Source organism: Struthio camelus, chromosome 2 (genome assembly GCF_040807025.1).
Source record: "Struthio camelus isolate bStrCam1 chromosome 2, bStrCam1.hap1, whole genome shotgun sequence".
Taxonomy (NCBI): Eukaryota; Metazoa; Chordata; class Aves; order Struthioniformes; family Struthionidae; genus Struthio; species Struthio camelus.
This window is the reverse complement of record NC_090943.1, coordinates 102,254,944-102,276,023: the sequence shown is the minus strand read 5'-3', so window position 1 is coordinate 102,276,023 and position 21,080 is coordinate 102,254,944. Positions and strand designations below refer to the sequence as shown.

At 35.7% G+C, this 21,080-nt stretch overlaps 1 protein-coding gene across 3 annotated transcripts in view; it reads right to left on the bottom strand.

The window, feature by feature from the left end:
- Positions 1 to 6,575: 6,575 nt before the first annotated feature.
- The window catches only part of SLC35B3 (solute carrier family 35 member B3), a 30,838-nt gene continuing 16,333 nt past the window's right edge, over positions 6,576 to 21,080 (bottom strand). Inside the window, exons 6-11 of one of the 3 annotated variants that reach the window (XR_011139074.1) lie at positions 20,491 to 20,588; positions 16,312 to 16,404; positions 15,792 to 15,903; positions 13,484 to 13,602; positions 11,394 to 11,463; positions 9,604 to 10,299 (exon numbers count right to left, since the gene is read on the bottom strand). Coding sequence is in view for 2 of the 3 variants with exons in the window: in XM_068931892.1 (XP_068787993.1) it covers positions 10,149 to 10,299; positions 11,394 to 11,463; positions 15,792 to 15,903; positions 16,312 to 16,404; positions 20,491 to 20,588 (524 nt within the window). In the remaining variant the exon portion in view is untranslated. Of the gene's footprint in view, positions 10,300 to 11,393; positions 11,464 to 13,448; positions 13,603 to 15,791; positions 15,904 to 16,311; positions 16,405 to 20,490; positions 20,589 to 21,080 lie in introns of those variants that run through there. The other 2 variants (XM_068931892.1, XM_068931893.1) reach the window with 2 other exon arrangements.

The window sequence follows — 21,080 nt, the reverse complement described above, 5'->3', positions numbered from 1 at the left end:
AATTGGTACATTTTTGCTTTTCAAGAATTTCTAAAAACCACAGTTTGTATTCAAATTTTCTTTAAAAACAATTAATTGCTGTTAGTTCTTCCACACAAGAACCCAATGGTTTCATGCATATTAAACATACGAGCTCATGGTAATGCTCTGTCCTTCATCTACTAGGAAAAGTCTTTTCTTTAGTAAAGATGTTCTTTTTTGACAGAACAGTACCACTAGCTCTTCCGTTTCAACACAAAATCTAAAAGATATGAGAAGTATGAAAAAGAAAAGGGTGTGCACGGGGGACAAAACATCGAACTAGAACTGCAAGCAACCCTGTGTGGGTTGCTCATCTAACAAAAGGAATAACATTTTTGTGTAGGCTCACTTCCTCAGGTAGCTACCTCAGCAATTTTTCTGCTGCTGCATTAAAACATCCATGGGCAGAAAAATTAAGCTTTTTGTGAGAAACAACAGAGGTAATGAATGGACTGCCAGCCCTCTCTGCTGTAGCAGTTTTGAAAGGATGATGCGTTATATACCATCCTACTTGCTGTTGTGATGAGCTTCATATATCTACCAATATTTATTATATGAGACTGAGAAAATAACACAGGTCACCAGTTCTACTGCGGAGAGATTAGAATAATAAAAATGGACAAACAGAGGAAGAGATACAGATAGCTCTTTTTGAAAGTTAGCCTCAGTAAATGCACTAAACAGAATAAAAGGTCAGTACTGAAAATTATTTACAAAGACTCCCCTGCCCCACAGAACATGAATTTTGAAAAATGCAAAGAAGAAAAGAAAACAAAAATCAACTTGAAGCCCCACCAGACTGTGCAAATACCAATATTGGTAATATTGGTGCTTTCAAAAAACATATTTTAACACTTTAAATCGTTAGCAGAGAGATAATAATTGGCAGTTAAACTGATTCAACATTCACAGCTCTGGAAGACAAAATCTAGCAAACCCAAGAAACTATGTTCTACAAGCACATCCTTAATACCTTAACGTCACAGAAAAAGTTGCTGTAGGGTCATGAGAAGAAAGTCAGCTGAAAGATGAAAGGATGCAAACACTAGCTGCCTGTATTTTTGGAGTTAGAGTAGGAACGGTGCACAAATAAAACTTTTTGGAACTTGAATTTTTGATGGTTCATGTATAGAATTATTTATTTTCCTTTGGTACTTTTCCTTCTTCAGTCATCTGCACATCTACCAAACTTGAATAACCCATTTTCCCTATGGCACAGCTATTCTCAACTTTGAGGGGCTTCCAGTAAAGATGATTGATAGGGACTATCCATAAAGTCTCAGCATGCCTAAAACAAATGTCTTTGTTACCTTTGGTCTGTGGAACAAGGTACATGTTTAGGATAAATCTTTCTTCACAGTGGATCTCCACAGACAACAAAGGAAGCTCAGCACAGAGAGAAGCAGTGTAAAGTATTCTCTTCTGTGGTGATTGAATTTGGTATTTTCAGAATAATAAAGAAGTTAAGGCTCAATAGGATTTGGATTTTCTTCAGATTCCTTTGAGAAATCCCTGTCCCAATTCTTAGCGTGATTACTGAGCAACCTGCTTTTTATCTGTTGCTTTCAACATTATGTAATGGAAAAAAATACACTTGCCAAAAATTAAACCTATTGCTGTCCTCTCTACCTCATCTAGGTTTTCATTTCTCTCCTTTATCATTCCCTTTCCTCATCCTACCACAGTGCACTTTCTTCACATTCCTCTCTCTCTTTTGTCTTTTTCTTGGCCAGTCAGCAGTGACACAGCCTAATACTACTACCTAAACTGTCCACACTGGACATTCTGCTACCTATCTATGAAGAGGAGGAATAAAGTAGCTGTTATTCAGCCCAAAATGACAGAAGAGTCAGGAAGATTTCAAACTGATGCAATACTGTTTATAAGGTAAGCTTTGCAACCAATTCATTTATTTGTATATATTTCACAATATGCTCATATTCTGCAGAATATGGGTAACTCATAAGTATTTAGGCTGACAACATGATACCAAATTGTCACAATTTTTCCTCCTCCCTCCAGTACAAATTTGTCATTCTATATATTAACATTAAACAGTAAAGAAGTCTGCTCCTCCAAATACTAAAGGTTACAATTCCTAAGGATTTTTGAAGATTTTAAGAAAAGCTTGCTGTCAAAATTTATTATTTAGCTTCGCCACAGTCTACTGAGATACTGCATTTTCTCCGTTATATTTAGAAAAGACAAATTTGATCTGGGAAAAGACAGTGCACCTTTCTGATACACAGCTACTACCCTGTTGTCCATACAAATTTAGCTCTCAATAGGAAAAAACACTAACTATCCCAACTAGTGACATTTCTATTTAGACACTAAACATACATCATTTGTTCACAGTCTATGCTTCAAGTTGTTGGAAACAAAAAAAGCTGTTATCCGAGAAAGAACAGCTGATACTGGAGCTGTCCTGCAACGCAAAATTAAACAAGTCTAAGATGGTGAATCCAGTCTTTCCTTTGGATGCCTGGGGATCCAAAAGTATTAAGCAATACCCCAGGCACGCATGCAAGCCTGATTTCTTAATCTCAGATCATTTTAATCCCAGGAAAGATAAAGCGTGCAAACTGAGTTTGTATAGCCAGGCATGAGTCATTTATTAAGGATGAAGAGCCAGGGGAAATCAGGTGTGATTCATACTAGGAATTAGTTACTCTTAAATCACTTCTTTCCTATGTAGTTAGTTATGTAGGTTTTTTTTTCTTTTTATAAAGGATGCAGTCTTCATTTGGAGAGGCATTAATGCTCATTTGGATTTTACGATTAGTTGCACTGCACAGAATGGTGTAAACTGGTGATAGAATACTACCAGCTCTTACCTTGAACTACGTATTAAGGGTATTTTTTAGCATACTTCTCAGTAAAATGATTTTACAGTATCAAAATTTGGACAGTATGCAGAATAAGTAATCCTAACTTTAGGCTAGAGCAAGAAAGCATTAAAGGAGTGTTAAAGCCTGAAGTGCTTAAATTCTGTTCAATTGCTGCCTAAAGCCTACATAAACTCCACTTTACATATTAAAGCCTTTCACAGGGGCCCCAGATCCTCTTTGTGGACATGTCTATGATTGTCCAAATCTTTTGATTACAACATCAAACCCATCAAGTTCAAAAAAAATAGCAAACGCCTTTACCTGTGTTTTAAGAACAAGCAGATTTGCTGGATTAGGCATGGGAGTATTAATATAGCAGGCTACATGTAAAGACACACTAAGTGGAGACACCATTTCTATCTTTTAACAGCACTGTTCATCACTGAATGATATGGCTTCTTTTCTTGCCTCAGTCACACCAGTCAGAGCCATGTCTCCCTCCCAACTCTCTTCAAAAAGAAAACTTCGACTTTTAAGCTACAAGTGATTCTGAAATTCAAGATGGAGCACTTGCAATGTCTAGTCCCAATACTGTTTTGCTCATGAGGGACAATTATTTAGCTGGATCTGGTCATTCAAATTAAGGTTGAGATGGGTTTGAATAACTTTCCTATCTGCACATCTGGTGCCTCTACCTCCTATACATAACATAATCCATTCCAAATCATGGCCTGTAGCGCCCTCAATTTATTGTGCTGAGAGCTCTTTAAATATGTTTAGTCCTGCAAAGCACTGTGATGGTTCTCACATAATTAAACAAGTATGAGGACCTGCAGATTTGAAGCCATGGAGAAGCAAACATGAAGAAGTGCCTTTGTAGCATGTGGCCAACAATATAACTTTATACAAGAGACTGCATTGTACAGCTTTCACAATGCTTTGTCACTGGAATGCCATTGCTGCCTCATTCCTTTCCCCTAGATAAGGGAAATACTGTGAAAAAAGCCTATTCTAGCTACAGGTTTTACTATATTTATGTTAATTTTGAGTGCCAGTATTTACTGCAGTGCTCTAGAAACAAAGGAATTTGGAAACTTAGAATGAAGCAAAGTGAAGACTTCGAAACTGACTCCTTCTACACACGGTACCAGTAAATGGAACCTATGAACGTGTCCAAATTCACAAAGATAATTTCAGCAGCCTCTTGAACTACTCATCAACTGCTTTATAGACCATAACTCAAGCTATAACTTTCTGGTATAACAGCTGTTATTTGTCCCTCCTAGGTAGGATAGGGAGAACTCAGACATTAGCTTGCTATATTGCTCACATTTTCTTAACAATCCTAGGGGCATTTCCTCAAGACATAGACTTCACAGGAACTAGGCACAAAAACTTTTCTTAAACCACATCTAAGGCTTGACTTGGTAGTCCTGTTTACTGCTAGTACTACTTAGAAAATTCAGCAAGCTAAGGGTAGATATATTTGTCTATCAATAGAGAGCAAAGCAGCCATGTTGGCATCACAGAACCAACCAGATGTAGAGCATACGCAGAGCCTGTTGTCTTGCGGCCCTCTCCCATGCCTGATGAGATGCCTGGCACAGGACATGTTGTCACCAACTTTATTCTAGGAGAGAGTTTGCAGAGGAAGTCAGACTTAGTTATGGATTCAGATGTACCATATTAACAGAAGTATGTGGGATATTTGATTTCTCTTTCCTGCTGCAGGTACAGGAAAATAGGAGTTTCCCATGTGACAGATAGATTGTGCAACAGTTACAGAGGCCTTTATTGTCAGGCAATAAGTCTGCATAGTTTCTTCGGCTTCAGAGGAGTAACCATAGCTGAGACACTAACTGTAAGTATGCTCATGAATGCTCAGAAGCCAAGAGAACTAGTGGCAATATAAGAACCTGGATAGGGAAAGATCATAAGTTTTATAGTCCTGTTAATATATCTGCAAATATGTCTTACTGAAAATTACAAGCTAAAAATTGACACGTAAAATGAAACAGTAAGAGAAGAAGAAACACAAAGGTGAGAAAACTAACAAAGAGAAAAAATATTTAAATATCCAACAGTGCAAAGAAGCAATATATAACTATCATATCTCAAGAAAAACCAGAATTGATCCAGGTATACAAAAGAAGTGTTAAGTCCACATCATATTCTAAGCTAATTGAATATTTGTGCATGAATGTTCTTTATTGCTTTACTTTCTTTGCTTCATTATAGGAGAATGACAAAAGGATGTAGATCTGGCATGACAACATTACACTCAGATGAAAGCTCTATACAGCTGCCAAATGACAGCAGCTTTTGCCTACTAACAAGTTGGACAAAATTCAGAACAGTCATCTGAACGTGAAGGATGTTATGCTTTTCCTGTGATGCAAACAAATCAGAGCGAGTAGGTATTAGCACTGTTAACAGAAAACAGAACAAATCAAAAAGACCCAGAACAGTGCGACTATAGTAAAAAGAAGCTTCAAACAAGATGCAAGAAGCCTACTTTATGGCTTTCTAGATTTCACTTTAAATTACACTAGCATAGAACACAACATAAAAGCAACTTAAAATTTCCAGGGTAAAAGAAAACTGAGTTGATGTTAGTATCGTTTGGTTTCAGGTACAGAAGCACTCTGGAACTTGGAGTACAGGACAATTGAGGGTATTAACATCTATTCCCTGTTCACTACAGACTTACTAAAGCAACTTTGGGCAAGTTACCATCTCTGCTTCATCAGTGAAATGGAGATAGAATTTTTCTGCCTCACAGGCAAGATTAAAATTAATGTCTATAAACTGCCTGAATAGTCAGGAGTTCTATATTAAATATTAAAATTAATACAAAGTATTTTTAAATAGATAAAATGTAAAAGAAAAAACTTCCATTAACAAAAATCGAGCTGTTGCCTACCTGTATTGTATATAAAATCCTTCTGGAAAAAAAGCATGAGTAATCCATTTAATTATTTCCTTAACTTGAGAATTTTAGTTTTCTAATTATTTCCTGTCTTCCAGAGTATAAATGGAATTGTGTACATCTTTTTAGAACAGTAAAAATCCAGAAAGTTTCCATGACTGAGCAAGCAGTGGACAGACATAAAATAAGGGCTTGTTGGTGGCTGGGAGCATGGGTGACAGAATGAAGAAAAACAATTAAGATAAACTAGTTTCGTATGGATGGCACTCATCAAAGAAAAAAGAGCACCTGCAGTAACTTATTTCCTCTTCCTTTAGTTCTCAAAGGCAAGCAATGGAGAAGAGAAATTTTCTGGGAAGACGAAATGAGGTCAAGGAGTTAACTCATAAGTGCACTTTGCAAGACTTTTTCAAAAATAAGGGAATGTATAGACAAAAGGAATTTTTGTGGAGGAAAAAAGGGTTTAAAAGAATCCAGGAGGTCATAAACAATATAAAGTAAAAAAATGTGGAACATGACCGATTTGTAATAGTATGGTGTGAGCTCTTAAAAGCAAGAATACAAAGCTGAAACAATTCATAGTGCATTAACAGAGGATATTAAGAAGGGAAAGAGTTAGCATCCAGAAGTAATGAAAGAGAAGTATGAATGCTATACACGTAAATTTTACGTTAAAATTCTTGGTGAATAAGTTCATAGCACATGAGAAGGTTGAGGAAAAAAATAATAAAAAAAAAAGACCAAAAACCAATCTAATGCAGTTTCATGAAACGTTATAGGTTGTTTTTTTTTTTGGAGAGCATTAGTTTTCCCACAGTTGCATTCACATATAGATATTAGAATAATTAGCAGTTTGTTAGTACTGACATAGTGACATACTGAAGAAACCCACTGCACAGTCAATTATTTTGGTATGCAAGAGTACCAAGTAAATGTAAAAATGCAATGTGAAAACAATAGCAAACACATACTAATTTAGGCAAATAGAACTTCCTCTGTCCTCCAAAGGAGACGGAGATGGAGGATGTTATGGAGATAGATCACTTACATCAATGGAGAGCTTGGACAGCCTTAAATTTTAGTATGAACTTCAACCCCATTGGTACTCACTGTAACTAATTCTTATATCACATTTTTCCTGATAGGAAAAGAAAGTTTTGCAGCATGAGAATAAAAGCCAACTAATTCACATTATATTTAGATGATAATTTTTATGGTGAAAGAAATTATCTTTTTATTCTGTAGTTTCATAATGCCTATTGCATGAAGGTCCAGGAGCTAATGAATATAAATGTAAAAGTTACTATGATCAGCCTATATAGGAACATTAAGAAGGGTTAACCTACATCCCAGTATAAGTGTTCTTACTTCAAAATTAAAGAATTGGGAGTTACTTTGTGGACAAGCCCTTACTCATATTTCATAGGCAACACAAAAACAATATACATATACGGTACAGAAGTTTCTAAAACATAACTTTGTAATAAGAATACTTGAAGGTTTGTAAGGTTCTCTTATTTGCATAAAGCTCACTGTGCTACAAAGCTCATTATTAAAAAATTACATCACCGAAATAAATGTTTTCTTAATGTCTCAGTGACATGAACTGTGACATGAGCACGAAACTGCACAGACTATGAAAGGTGGCAAATTATGGACTTCTCACACTTCTGTAAGTATTTTCTTTAACATAGTTGCATATTGGTGATTAATGAGTACTAAACTCACACCTATGAAAATAAAAACCTGACTCTTAAATTTATGCTATTAATAATAAAATCTACAATATTGGTTTGTCTATAAAATCCACATTTTTTAAAAAAAGTACCAAATACCTGTAAGACAAAACAAACCTTTCCATAGTTAAAAAAAAAAAATTCAAAACTTTGTTTACCGAATATTCCATCAATTCAGTCTTGTATATGATACAGAATAAGTTATAAGGCAAATAATTCTGAACACAGAACAACTCTGAAGAGAGTAAATTCAGACAAAACTGGATTATATAAACAGTTCTGCAACCTACATACTATATTTTAATTCCAATCAGACAAGTTGGGAGTGACTTCTCATCTATTTATATAAAACCAGTACCAAATGAATTATTTTTATTATTACTTTCTACATGCATGGTAGCATTCATACAGTTTGGCTCCCAGGAAGTTCAATGAAGTTTAGCAACAGTTTACAAACGGCAAAACTGACATTGAAAAACTGTCAAAACTGATGCTCAAGTGCTAACATCGAGCCAGTGAACACAGCAGTCAAAGTTCTGTAATTACTTTCTTTTCATTGGTTCAAAACCTGCCCCTCTTTTAAGCGTGGTACGTAACTTAACCTCACTGGAAATAGCCATTTACATTTAGGTAGAGGAATGCAAGAAACATAAGAGTTGATAAAAATTATGGAAAAGGAAACACATGCCAATCCCTCTGACTTGGTCCAAATCCACTCCAGCATCAAATTTGAAACTGTAACCCTTTTCATACCTCACCATAAAACTTTGGCTTGCCATGGTTATCATCACTATCTGTTCTTATGTTGCAGCCATTCTCTTTCAAGGTGTATCTGTTTGTCACATTAGCACCTCCCTCCCTTGCCCAGGACACAATCAATCAACATAGCAGCTGGGAATTTAGAGAACAAAATTGCCATACTCACAATAAAATCTCATGACTTAGCAACAATGGCTACGTCTTTATGGACTGAAGGGCTATGCTGACATACCAGAAGTAGCTTGAGTGCTGGAAGCACTGCAGTTATGTTAGTGCAGCTCTCCACTTCACTTATTTGTCCCATCATGCTAATACAGCTACAATATTTCAAGTCTTGCTGCGTAGCATACCTACCACAGCATATGCTACTAACTCAATAGCAAAACTTAAGGAACGTTCTGCGACTGTGCTTTGATTAAAAGCTCCTTAGAGCAGCAGTTGTCTTCCTAAATGCCTGAAGAAGATTTTGTACTTCTTGGACATTTTCATAAATAATGCTTTTGGCAGAAGGCAGTAAATCCTGTGAGAGTCTTCAATTTTTTGTACATTCACTGACTATACAATTCTATTATCAAGTTTAAATTTGCCCAGTTGGAATAAGTCATTCATTTTGTATGAATGAACATAAATCAAAATGTAGTTAAGGGAAATACCAAAAAAATTCGGCTATAAGAGAACACTGAACTGCAAGGTAATTAGTATTTTAACATGCTATTATTAAATATATAAAATGACAAATATGGCAAGTGGTCCAAAAGTGATTTGAATTTGAAAGCAAGACAGAGAAACTGACTGTACAATAGCAATATTGGAATCTTCCTAAATTCAAAATGAAAGATAAAGGATGGCAGTACACTGTCTCTTCCTGTCATTTAATAAAGAAAATTGTAATCTGTACCCTAAACTTCTTAAATCCATCACAGAACCAGACAAATATTGACACATACCTATCCTACATATATTAGCAGATGCTGCTATTCTTTACTTCAATATTGGAAGTGAGAGTTGAGGATACTAATCTAAAGGATTTCCCTCAATGTTTATTTATACCGTGGTGACATGGAGGGTCAAGATTTACTAAAACATTAGTACTTCACTACAAAATAAGTAGATTGCAGCTTATTATATAATTGTTTCTACCATGACTTTTTCCATTCTACATTCACACCTAGTTCAGGCCTAAAAAAACATCCTACCTGAGTAAAAGCACAGGTTTTGACTCCACCAAATCAATCTCATTTTCATTACTTGCGAGCAATAATGGCAAAGAATAACACAACTTGACATTCAACAAAAATTTCAATTATGACAATAAATACCAAGTTCTGGGATGATACGATCAAGACTTTAAAAAAAAAAAAAAAGCACTTTTTTTATTTAAAATGAGTGACAACATAACATGTTCTAAATTTTCCAGTGTTAAAAATTGCAGTTTTGGTCAACCAGTTGCTGATTAAGTTCCATTAAATGTTAATACAGTATAATGTTTAAATAATCCCACCCAAACAATTAATAAAGACAAAGAACTACTAATCTCACATCAGCCACACGGCCAGGATCATTAAAATGCCCAACTTATACTTCTACGGTGTCTCACTTGGAGTGCAGCTTCTCAGCAATCCGCCAGGAGCTGCTGTCCTTCATTGCCTGATAATGCCATCTGATAATGCCTGTAACACCTTTTATGATGAACGCAAGTGCCCTGAAGGGCTCACAAGGGCTCACAAAACGTGCATTTCCAGCAATCTGCTAGCAGACGATATGCCTTCAGCTCCTTTGGTTTTAATAATGTTCCCTTTGGAAAGTGAATCTGTTGAAGACTGTTCCAGTAAAACAGTAATAATAGTAAGTCATACTCTAGACATGACATGTCTATACAGTTTGTGACAACGTCCTTGTTTTTCTTTCTTCCACACTTTTTTTCCAAAGACCATGCAGTGAAGGCAGTTTGATTTTATCCATATTCTTACTGTAAACATTCAGAAATATACCAAGGACAACCAGTAAGCCTGACCACACATACCTAAAGGGGAGGAAGAGGAGGGAGAGGAAGTTATCATTAACACTTTACTGGTAATTATTACATACCGGTATTTGTGGATTAAATAAAAACAAAGCCTCTGCCTGAAGGGAAGAGTATGAGAGTTTCAGATCAGAAAGGATGAATTAGTGGACTCAGAGGAAGTCTGAATTTTTGGTTTTACTATCCTTCCAACTTTCCTGTGCAGACTAGACAGTTGACTATGGTGCATTCATAGTTAAATAATAATTAAACAGCATCTTTTATTTCTTATACGAATACAGTAGTCCTGAGGGGTTTTAAAATGTTCTTCCTTCCTACATTTAGGAGAGCTATACTTTCTGTTACTGTTCCAAAACATTATTCCCACTCAGCGCCCTGTGTCTGTACTTTACAATGTAAGCACCTTTTTTTGTTTTAGCTCTCTATTATTTTAAGCCTAAACATGTTTAGCAGGAATAAATTAAATTTGGTTAAGCATTTGGCTTTAAGCTTTGTTCTTAAATTTCAAATACATTTACACATAACACACACATACTTCTTTCAAACCAGAAGTAATTAGGATAAATGTAGTAACTTAGCTGCACTTTTCAATGAAAGCCCTTCTCTGAAACAAAACAAAACAAAAAACTAAAGAAAAATATCCCAAGCCTCAAAAACTTGCAGCTTAATGTATGAAGATGACGGAAGATTGCTATTATTAAAAAGGGCTAGCTAAGAATTCAAACTTGAGCTCATAAAAGGGGAAACTACACTGTAATGGAGAAAATACCTTCCTTTAGCCAAATCTTCCTCCATAGAGAAAGCACTAAAACAATTTATTAACTATCATAAGATTTTTCTTAAAAACAACAAAAAAGCCAACACATGGAATAGTAGTTTATCTTCTAGACCTTTAGAAAAACAGAAATTATCTTCTCTAGCATGATTAGCATCAACAAGCCAGTCAATATTTACAACAGACTGCCAACATTTATAGAAGATATGAAAGGAAAACCATTAAAGCCTGAATATAATTACTGTTGTTATATTTCTATGATCAAGGACCCAATTTTTATAAAATATTGGAAAACCCATTAAAAGTTATAAATACTTACTGGAAAGTGAATGGCTTTGCAAAGAACAAAAAAGAAAGCACAATGGTCATTGCTTTTCTTCCTGTTGTTACTGCAGAGGAAAAGAAATGTTAAGTTCTTCAGGAATAAGAATGTAAGATAGTCTTCAATATTAGCACACAGCCTAACTACATGATTAAAGTGCCTGCCTATACTGATTACCATCCCTAGTGCAAGCACGGACTGTAGATGCACTGGCTCAGTGTAAAATAATACTAGAACCACTCCTGTTTGAAATGAGCACAGTGTATCAGTAATATCAGCTCCAGGAGCAGAGAAACATCCAAAAAGAAGACTTGCTACTCAATAACTTCATTCTAACCAATTCACAATATCTGAAAGTGATGAATAATCCTTGCAACAATTGACTATATAAACTAAAAAGGAATAAAGCAGAAAGAAGTGGTATCAAGCCCAGTAAGATTTGGATACACGAAACCTCTTGCTATTTCCACCTCATTTGATTACAAGCTAGTGGCATAAAGTGTTGCTTTTGGCTTTATTTTGAAGTGGAAAGGGATCAACTTCTTGTAATTCTTCTAAAGCCACTGAAATCTTTACCTAACAGCACAGAGGAATACAACTTTGGCTAGAAGCCTAATACACCAAGACTTCAACAATTACAATATGTAAGTTTCCACCAAAACCTTAAAAACCTTCTTCTACATATGATCTCATCACTAAAAAGAATCAAGGTGGTAATAGGAGTTGAGAATACAATCCCATTACCAAAAAGGGAGTAAAATTATCTGTTTGGGCTAGTCCCAAATTAACTATGACTTCCATCAATCATTTGAACAATTTCAATTGTATCCACTACAAACAAGAATAAAACATTGCTAGTAAATTAGGTACTGGGAAACAAATCAATTTTATCATTGAAACATGCAATTTCTAAATGAGTAGGTTATACGAAAACACTAAAATTGTAACAATGCAGCCAGGCCTACATATTCCGCTATGGAGGTTAAAGGCCAGAGAAGGTGCTATATGACAGTGCAGCCTTCTCACTTAAGACAGACCCTAACAGAATTGCCTCCACAAGAAAAAAATGCTCTTTATTAATAGTTCTGTTCACCATTAAGTACTTTTTACTATACCAGAAGAAAAGCTTTGCTTGTATACATCCACATTAGTATGATTGTAACATACTAACAAAAGGAAGCAATGACTACCCATATAAGTACTTCCAGGCTGTTACAGCTCCTAAAGTGAGTCTCATTCTCTCCCATTCCCCCCCCCCCCCCGCCCCCATAAACAGTATTTCCTTAAAAGCATGTTTAGCATTGGAAGAAACATCTTTCACTGTTGCTTATTCTGCCTCAATCTCAACTTTTTGGTAATAATTTCCTCTATATTTTAAGAAATTTATGCACATCAAATAAAATGATTTTCTATTACATGAAAAATTAAAGGAGAATGAAAAAGAAAATTGAGTTTTAATTAGAAAACAGTTTACAGATGAATAATTTAAAAAAATGGTTAAATTACTTCAGTTTTTCTAATTACGATTATTTCTGTTCTTTCAAATCAGTTATTAATTAAAATATTTATGTAACCATTTCCTTCTAAATTAAGTGCCTTTTCTTCTTTTTCCCAATTAAGTCTGATAATTTCTCACTGTGCTAATAGAAATACAATTTTCATTAAACTCCGTCACCCCACTACCCCAATAAGGGGGAGGGTAAATGGTGGGGGAAAGACAGTAATGAATGTGGTATTCTTCCAAGGCATGATAAACATTTTCACATTGCTACAGGCGAGACAGAAAAAGGGCTCGAGTGTTAGGATTGCCAAGGTCAGGCACAAGAAAACCTGGGAAGGGTTTGCTAATCCACAGCATTTTTAACAATTTTAGCCCAGTAAGATTTGTTTTAAGAGCCAATACCCGAACCAGTGCTCTCATCTGTGCTAATTCCAGCCAGTAGATGTCCTGAACTTTGTTAAAAACAAACATCATACAAAAGTGCTACAGCAGCAACAATTCACAGGAAATCAGAGCATGCAATTTTTAGGTCAGAAGACAACTGTCTATTTTCCTCTCCGCTAATGTGAATGAAGTAGAGCATTACCTGACAGAAACCAGCTTTTGGGGGCAGAGGGAGGAGAGGAAAGCAGTTCCATGGCATCTTGCTACACCTCCCCCCCCAGTCCCTTGGGACTGGTGTTTGTAGTTATAAGAAAAGGTAACCTGAGGAAGGAATGAGCCTGATGTAACTGTTCTTGACAGACTACTATCACGAGTATACAAACGATAGGAGAGACTAGGTAGGCAACGCCTAAATCTTGAAAAATACATACAAATGACATTTTAAGTTTGGAAGCAACAATTTTCTTCAGAATAACAATTCTACATTCTGTAGCAATTGCAAAGAGCAAAGAATAATAATTTTGGGAACAGTCTGAAAGCAAGTGTACAAAAAGCGATGCTGAAAAATATTCAAATGTCTTATACTCTTTCTTTAGTGTTGTTAGGCACATCAAAAACATTAACATGAACTGCTGTTAAAATTAACCGCCGGACCATCTCCCCTTATCTTAATTAAAAGTCGAGGATATTCTGGCATGCAAACACTTTAGATAACTGACGATTTACAAACTCAAAATGATACAGGATAAAAGCTTTCACTTGTAATAGCTGTTAACATAATTTTCACCTAGCTAGCTTTGTGACACTCAGGTTACGTTGCATACTTAAAATATTTCATGGCCTCACAAATACAGACGCAAGCCAGAGTAAACTAGTAAAAGTAATTTTTGAGTCACAATTTGTGTCATATTTGTCTTACCAGCAATTTCTTTCGTTTAATCATACTCTATACTGCTCCTTCCCTTAAGGATCTCAGGCAGTTAGCACGCTTCCTTCTTTGAAGCCATACCATTATCCTTCCACACAGAATAGGTTTAAATACTTTGCTTTTAATGAACACATCACCCAACACATGGGTAAAGACCATGCATAAGGAGATGACATCACTTGCCAGCGTGGTGCTGAATAAATTGTGCTCACGCAGCTTCCTCATTCATAGCGGGCCAGCCAAGCTCAGCTATCGGGACTTCAGTCTCTCATCATGATTTTTTCAGATGACTGATTACTCAACATGAAGAGTATGTCCAGTTGCATATGGGATAAGGGTCAAGGGTGAAAACCTATACAGGTTGAAAATCTATAAAAGCTTGTGACACTCTCTTGTTAGAAGCCTTCTTTTTCCTTCTAAATCCAAATACGTTCCTGTGGCGTGCCACTGTGGATAGGTCTGACTTGCATTTATTGCTAGAAAATGGTCACACTATTAGGTGAGAACACCACTTTACAGAAACTCTTCATTTGCACATGAACTGTCACAAGAACAGATATGATGGCATTTGGTGACCTTATTTTGGGGAGGATTCCAGTAACTGCTGACGTATTTTATGGGTCTATATTGTTCCACACTCATGCCGGGCCAACTAGCAGGTGCACCTGTGATAGGCCCAAACATTTCCAGCCCACCGATCACAGTTCTGTACATTTGCTTCTTCTGACCTGGCTGATGCAGTCACATGCTATACCAAGCATTCAACCGAAAATGACGCAAGGCTTGCTTCCATTCTTTGCAGGACAGTTACATTGAAAGGGCAGAAGAACAACTGAAAGACTGTTTTTGTTTTTAATAGAAGGCTAATACCTATCCAGCGTCAACATAAGTTGCAAGCTACAGAAAATTCAGCAGCTGCTACACAGTCCACCAAAAGCTTGCTTAGCTTAGATCCTCACTTCTAAAACTGCTTCACACCCATGATTCCCTTCAGCTTCACTGAAACAACTGAAGAGACTGTCACGAAAGTCACAATTTGATCTGCTTGAGTTTATTTTGAACTGAGTCCGAAATGTACATTTAACATTGCTACAGCAGCATTCCACTTGGACATTCAGAAGCTTCAAAGGAGTTTGTCATAGTTTTTCCAGCAACAACATTTGCTGAAAATCTCCAGAAACTGGATGCTTAGAGGCTATGACACTGCCTACCATGCCTCTCTTGAATAGGTACATGTTTCAGATAATTCCTATCCTTTTCTTATACCTTGCTATACATTTCCATTGCATGTCTTCTATATAGAACAGTATTGTTCCTGCATCGAAACATAGCATAGGCTATGTGCGCAAGATTACTTAATAGGCTCTTCAAGGCTGAAACAGTGGCATAGAAAGAACCAGGAAGCTCTCAATCACATACTGTAAGAGAAGAGCCATGCTACAGAAATCAGGACAAAGCCAGCACAAAGAAAAGAAAAAAGAGCCAGAGCGGGAACAACTCTTAGAAGCTCTGTCCTAAATAGTAAGACAGGATTACTTCACGTTTTTATATTAAAAGCAGTGAAGGTATCATTTGTTCATACCTGTTACAGCCAGAAGGGCACCAAAGATTTTAATCAAAGCTAGAACAAAGGATATTCCAAAATATCCAGTCAGGGAGAAAAAGAATGCATAACCGTAAGTCTGAACTGGATGCTGCAACAACAACAACAACAACACTGTTAGGAAAAGACAAAACAAACCCTGAGGTATTGCAACATGACATAAAACTACAGTCTTTAATCAACTGCTTGAGCAATAATAAGCTGTTCAACAATGCATTGATGCCAAGATCCTTATTTAATTTTACTTAAATAAAGGAAAAAATAATAATGAAATTATAAACTCACAAGTCTTATCCTGTGATTTTATTTTGTTTTTAAAACATTACCCTATTTTGTATATCACAGACTGTAACAACTTGGTTAATGCATGAATTAAACAAGTCAACTGGTCTACGTGATGAAAACAAATTTAGAGAAGTGGTGACATTTTCAAAACCATACAGAGCAATGTTTCCCGGTTAAGTTGTTCATAGCAAAAAAAGGAAATCTTTACGCCTACCTTTGAGCAAAATGTTACTGCAGGGCTTAATCCGCTAGTGCATGTTAATCCCAATAAAATATACACAAAACCTATTGAATAGGAATACAAAACCTGGAATAGTTTAAGAGAAAATAATTACCTGTTGATACTATACAAAAGTAGAAAATTAAATGCTTTCAAATATATGGCCCTATTAATATATTCAATTTATCTGAGCTGAATTTGTAGTGTTTAAATATATTTTTACTAGCATTTCTATAACAGCTGATGAACAGTGCAAAGTGAATAACACAAGTCAGAGCCATTCTTCCTACCCACAACTTCATAGAAAAAGTTTTGTAAGCCTGTTAGTTAATAGCATCCTGAGGTCAACGTTGACTGTCGTAAATCCTTCAAATTCAGGACTTCACCGCTTAAACAAAACTTAACACAACTATAAAGCTAAACAGTCTGAATAATATATGTTAATCATATTTAGACTTCTGCTACTTATCCAACACATTAAAGATCCATATTACATTAAATGCAAAAGCAGTTAAAGCACTTAACTATCATGAAATGCCAGATTAAGTGTCACCTGTGCTACTTCAGTTCATCAACATTGTGCTCCTGCATTACGGTTACAGGATATAAAATCTTCACATAGGACAAGCTCTGGCCTAATTGAGCATTCAAGAGAGATTATATTTGGCAAACAGGTCAGCCTTTCATTTTCTTTCTATTCTCATTTAATATACAGCCTCATACAGTGGCAAAAGAGTCTTCATCCTACCCTTCTCCAGGTAACGACAGCAGTTCAGGCTGGAACTGCCTGTCTCTACACAGGCACTGTGGGAGGCATCCACCTGTCTGGGCAGCGTTTGGTGATCATTTCTCATGGAAAAGGGGGACAGTGAACAGAACTATCCTACAGGTTGCCCCCTAGAACACACTGATTTAACACATTTTCAAAACTTGGTGTCAATTACAGAGCTACTTCTTTCTGCGCAGTTTTTTTTTCAACTGTTTCCTCATTGCTGTATCTCAATGGTTTGCAAAAATGAATCTATTAACAGTTGATTAACAATGCCATAAGTAGACAGAATGCTTATTTCTGCTTTACAATAAAGGACAGTGAATGGTTATTTCAAGAGCAGAATTATTTTCAACCTCTAACTTTAAAACCAGTGACCTGATTTTCAGAGTACTTACTTTCCACACTGTTTAAAAATATAGAAGTTAGCCCTCAGTTTTTCACTTGCCTTTGCAAACACCCAGCTTTTCTACCAAACTGTCCGAAAGATCTCACTTCACACAGTTGCTATGTCAGTAACACATAGATAGTTCCTTGTCAGGAAGTGTGATATAAATCACTTGCTTAGAGTCACATATAAGGAAAAATCAGGTATAATTTTGCAGAGCAGTGTTTAGTGGTTTAGTCACAAGACATCTTTTCTGTTTCATAACTGCTTAATTCAGGGCAAGTTTCAAATTCTGCAACGAAATGAGATCCTATCGATGAGAGGTTCCTTTACTATTAAGTCATATTTGTCTACCAATACTACTAATGGAATATATCTCATCAATGGATTATATTAATGATCGATTTTAATAAAAGTGATGACAGCAACCTTCCTAAGGGTGGCTAGTTACTCTGATACTATCTATTAAAAAGTTATATTAATACCATTAAGAAAATAATTCTTTTCACAAACAATTCTCAGAATCATATTTAACACATTCACATTTAAAAATCAATGGCTCATTAATATATGTTCACTACTGATGAAAACTCCTACTCTGAATTCATTTTACCTTTTAAGCTCATTAGCCTAAGACATTTGTTACTGCAATTCAACACAAATTCTCTCACTTCTGAAGTTTGACTATGCCCAGTGCTTTTCTCCTCTCTCCTTTATCCTTGTCATGAAGCAACAAGGCAGAAAGCAATGAAAAATAAATAACTGAAATTATGTAAAATTTACTGTTCACTGTTTTCTTCTGAACACCTCAGTTCCTAAGTGGACAGGAACTTGAAAAATAGACAGACTACTGCCACGAAAAAAAATTTTGAGATCTTTTGGGCTTCAAATGGAATTTGAAATTCCATACTGCTCACTATTATAGCACAGTTCATTTTACAAGCTCTGATTATTTTCTTAAGTAATTTCTAATGGGGTTAGTCAGAGCGCCTTTGTTCTGTACTGTGAACTGACTGCTGAACTCTGAGGTGAAGTTTTAACAAGGTTCAGAACTCTCTCATATTCTCAAACTCTTCAGCTGCATCTGCTGAGGACGACATACATTTATTTTAAATTTCATGCATTTTTTAAAAAATCATCACTAGGGACTGATCTTAACTTTTCTTTTTAAAATTTTTTTATTCTTAATATTAATGCCAGTTAGACCCATCAAAACTCTGCCAGGGTTTTCAGCAGTTTCAAATAAAACAAGCTGTACCTACATTTAGTTTCCCATATTGTGCAGGACAATAATGCCTTTGTACTATCCACCCAGGAGTTTTTCATATGGTTCTGTTAAGGCATTTTGAATACCACTGCTTACTCCCATTTTCCCTTACAAAATGAAATCTGCAGTCTTGGCAGTATAACATGCTACTGCAATTACATTCTATCCTTTTCAAAAACTAATGTAGGTGCAATATTGGTAAGTCTTTAAGTCAGATTTTTTCAAAGATATTTTAGATGGCTAAAGACGGAGGTAGTTAGTAAGGTTTCCTAAAACACTAATAATTACCATTGGTATCAATGGGAGCTAAAGACTCACTAACTTCGCAATATTCAAGAAGTGCCCAACTGTCTAAAATTAGGTCCTAAACTGCAATTTTATTGTGCAAAGCAACTGATGAGATGAAGTCTTATTCATAAGGCCTTTTAAATTTTCACCCCCAGTCTTAGGTCTACAAAAGCGTGAAATTCTGCTAGTATCCTACATCAAATTCTTTGAACAGAACGTAAGAGCGTCATTTCTAGGTCTCAAACAAAACCTTTATTTCCTTAACCACTGCACTGATTCTCTACAAATAGTACGAATATACAAAACCAAGATCAACATCTGTCAGACTAACATGGAATAAAGAGCAAAGCTCTGGAGATACAAAAGCATCATAAGGAAGGTAGTTACCAATTATCAAATGAACGTTGTCAAGAGGCAAAGTACGCAAGAAAGCGGTTACAGACTGCCCTTTGTTTTGGACCTCTGACATTACAGCTACAAAAGCCTGTACTGGGTCAGACAAGGTCGCTCGAACCAAAAACTCTGTCTCTGGCAGCAGTTAACAGTGAATACTGAGGAAAAATACAGAAATGGAAACAAGAATACAGTGATACTTTCAGGTGTATTCTTCCACCTTCCAGAAACCAGCAGCTCAAACTTCTTGAGCCAACCTAATGACTTTGAGGCATAATCCAAGCTAATAAAAGGTTAGTTTGTATTTATTTTAGAGAAAAAGATGTGAAATCCAGAACAAATTAAAAAAGTCAAACAGTCAGACAATCCATGTTCTGAAGTATATAAAAAATTCTAATATAAAAAAACTGAACAAGAATTGTTTAAAACAATGTATTTTGCTGAATCAAGAACAGGCATCTATCTACTTGAAAAGACAGAAGTTTTTACTGATTTTAACATAATGGAACAAGCTCTGAAAAAAATTCTCTCTGAAACGCTAGCACACTATCTAGATTCAGAAGTCTAGCAAGTGATTAAGAAAAGCAATTACAAAAAATTATATAGAGTTCAGTGTAACAATACAGTGTAACATATACTTCTATACCAGAAAAACAGGATATATTTTTAGAAAATTTTAAGTGCCGAATCACACAGAAAACACTCCACTGATTCCAGGGCTGCATGGCAGTCTCTTCCCCGTCCATATAAAAAATTTTTTGCTAGAGAGGAGATGCTTTTGTAGCTGCAATATACATTCGAAACAGCGTACAGAAATCAGCACCCCTGAAAGGTAGAAAATGAATACACCGAGAGCTATTATCTACACATGCCAGAGAAAAGTAGATTAATTTATGGTTTGTCATCGTATGTCTTATCTTTGACGAAACATATCCTTAAAATTGCAAAAGATTCCAATTTCATATTAATTCAGGCCTTCATCTCCCCCTAAAATAGCTGATCAATTTCATTACTTAAATACTCCCAGAGTTTGTGTGACAGAATACTACATTAGAATTTGGTATTTACCATTTCTGAATTAGAACCATTGTGCAACTTCATAGCTTTTTCCTGTACGTTTCCTATAATTGCATCTGCACAGAGGGCAAGGGATATTAGGACCACACCTAATACAAGAAAGCAAGGAAAAAAAAAAAGACGTATTCAGAATATTTATCAACAAAACAGTAGTGATGAAAATCAAAATCACTCTGTACTTATCCTGAAAAATCTCAGGAATAGAAAAAAAAAAATCTTTATATCAGATTCCAAAGGTCAACAAAACTACTTTGTTTTACTGACATAAGTTTTAACAGTCTATAAAGCATTTATTTTCTTGGTTAAGCTCAGAGCACTGTGCTTATCTTGATAGAAACATCTGGGCATTGCTGTAATACAGGTAAACTGTAGTTTTTGTAGCAACAAGAGCGATAGAATGTAAACTGCATTTATTTAGGTACTTGTCTGTTATGAAGATAAATTACCAGAGAATATACCCCGCGAAGGAGCAAATGCTAGATTATTTTTCCCAATAAAGGAAAAAAAAATACACCACACATGTAACATTGAAATATATTAGACATAGTGATAGAACAAATGCAAGATGATTCACAGCAATG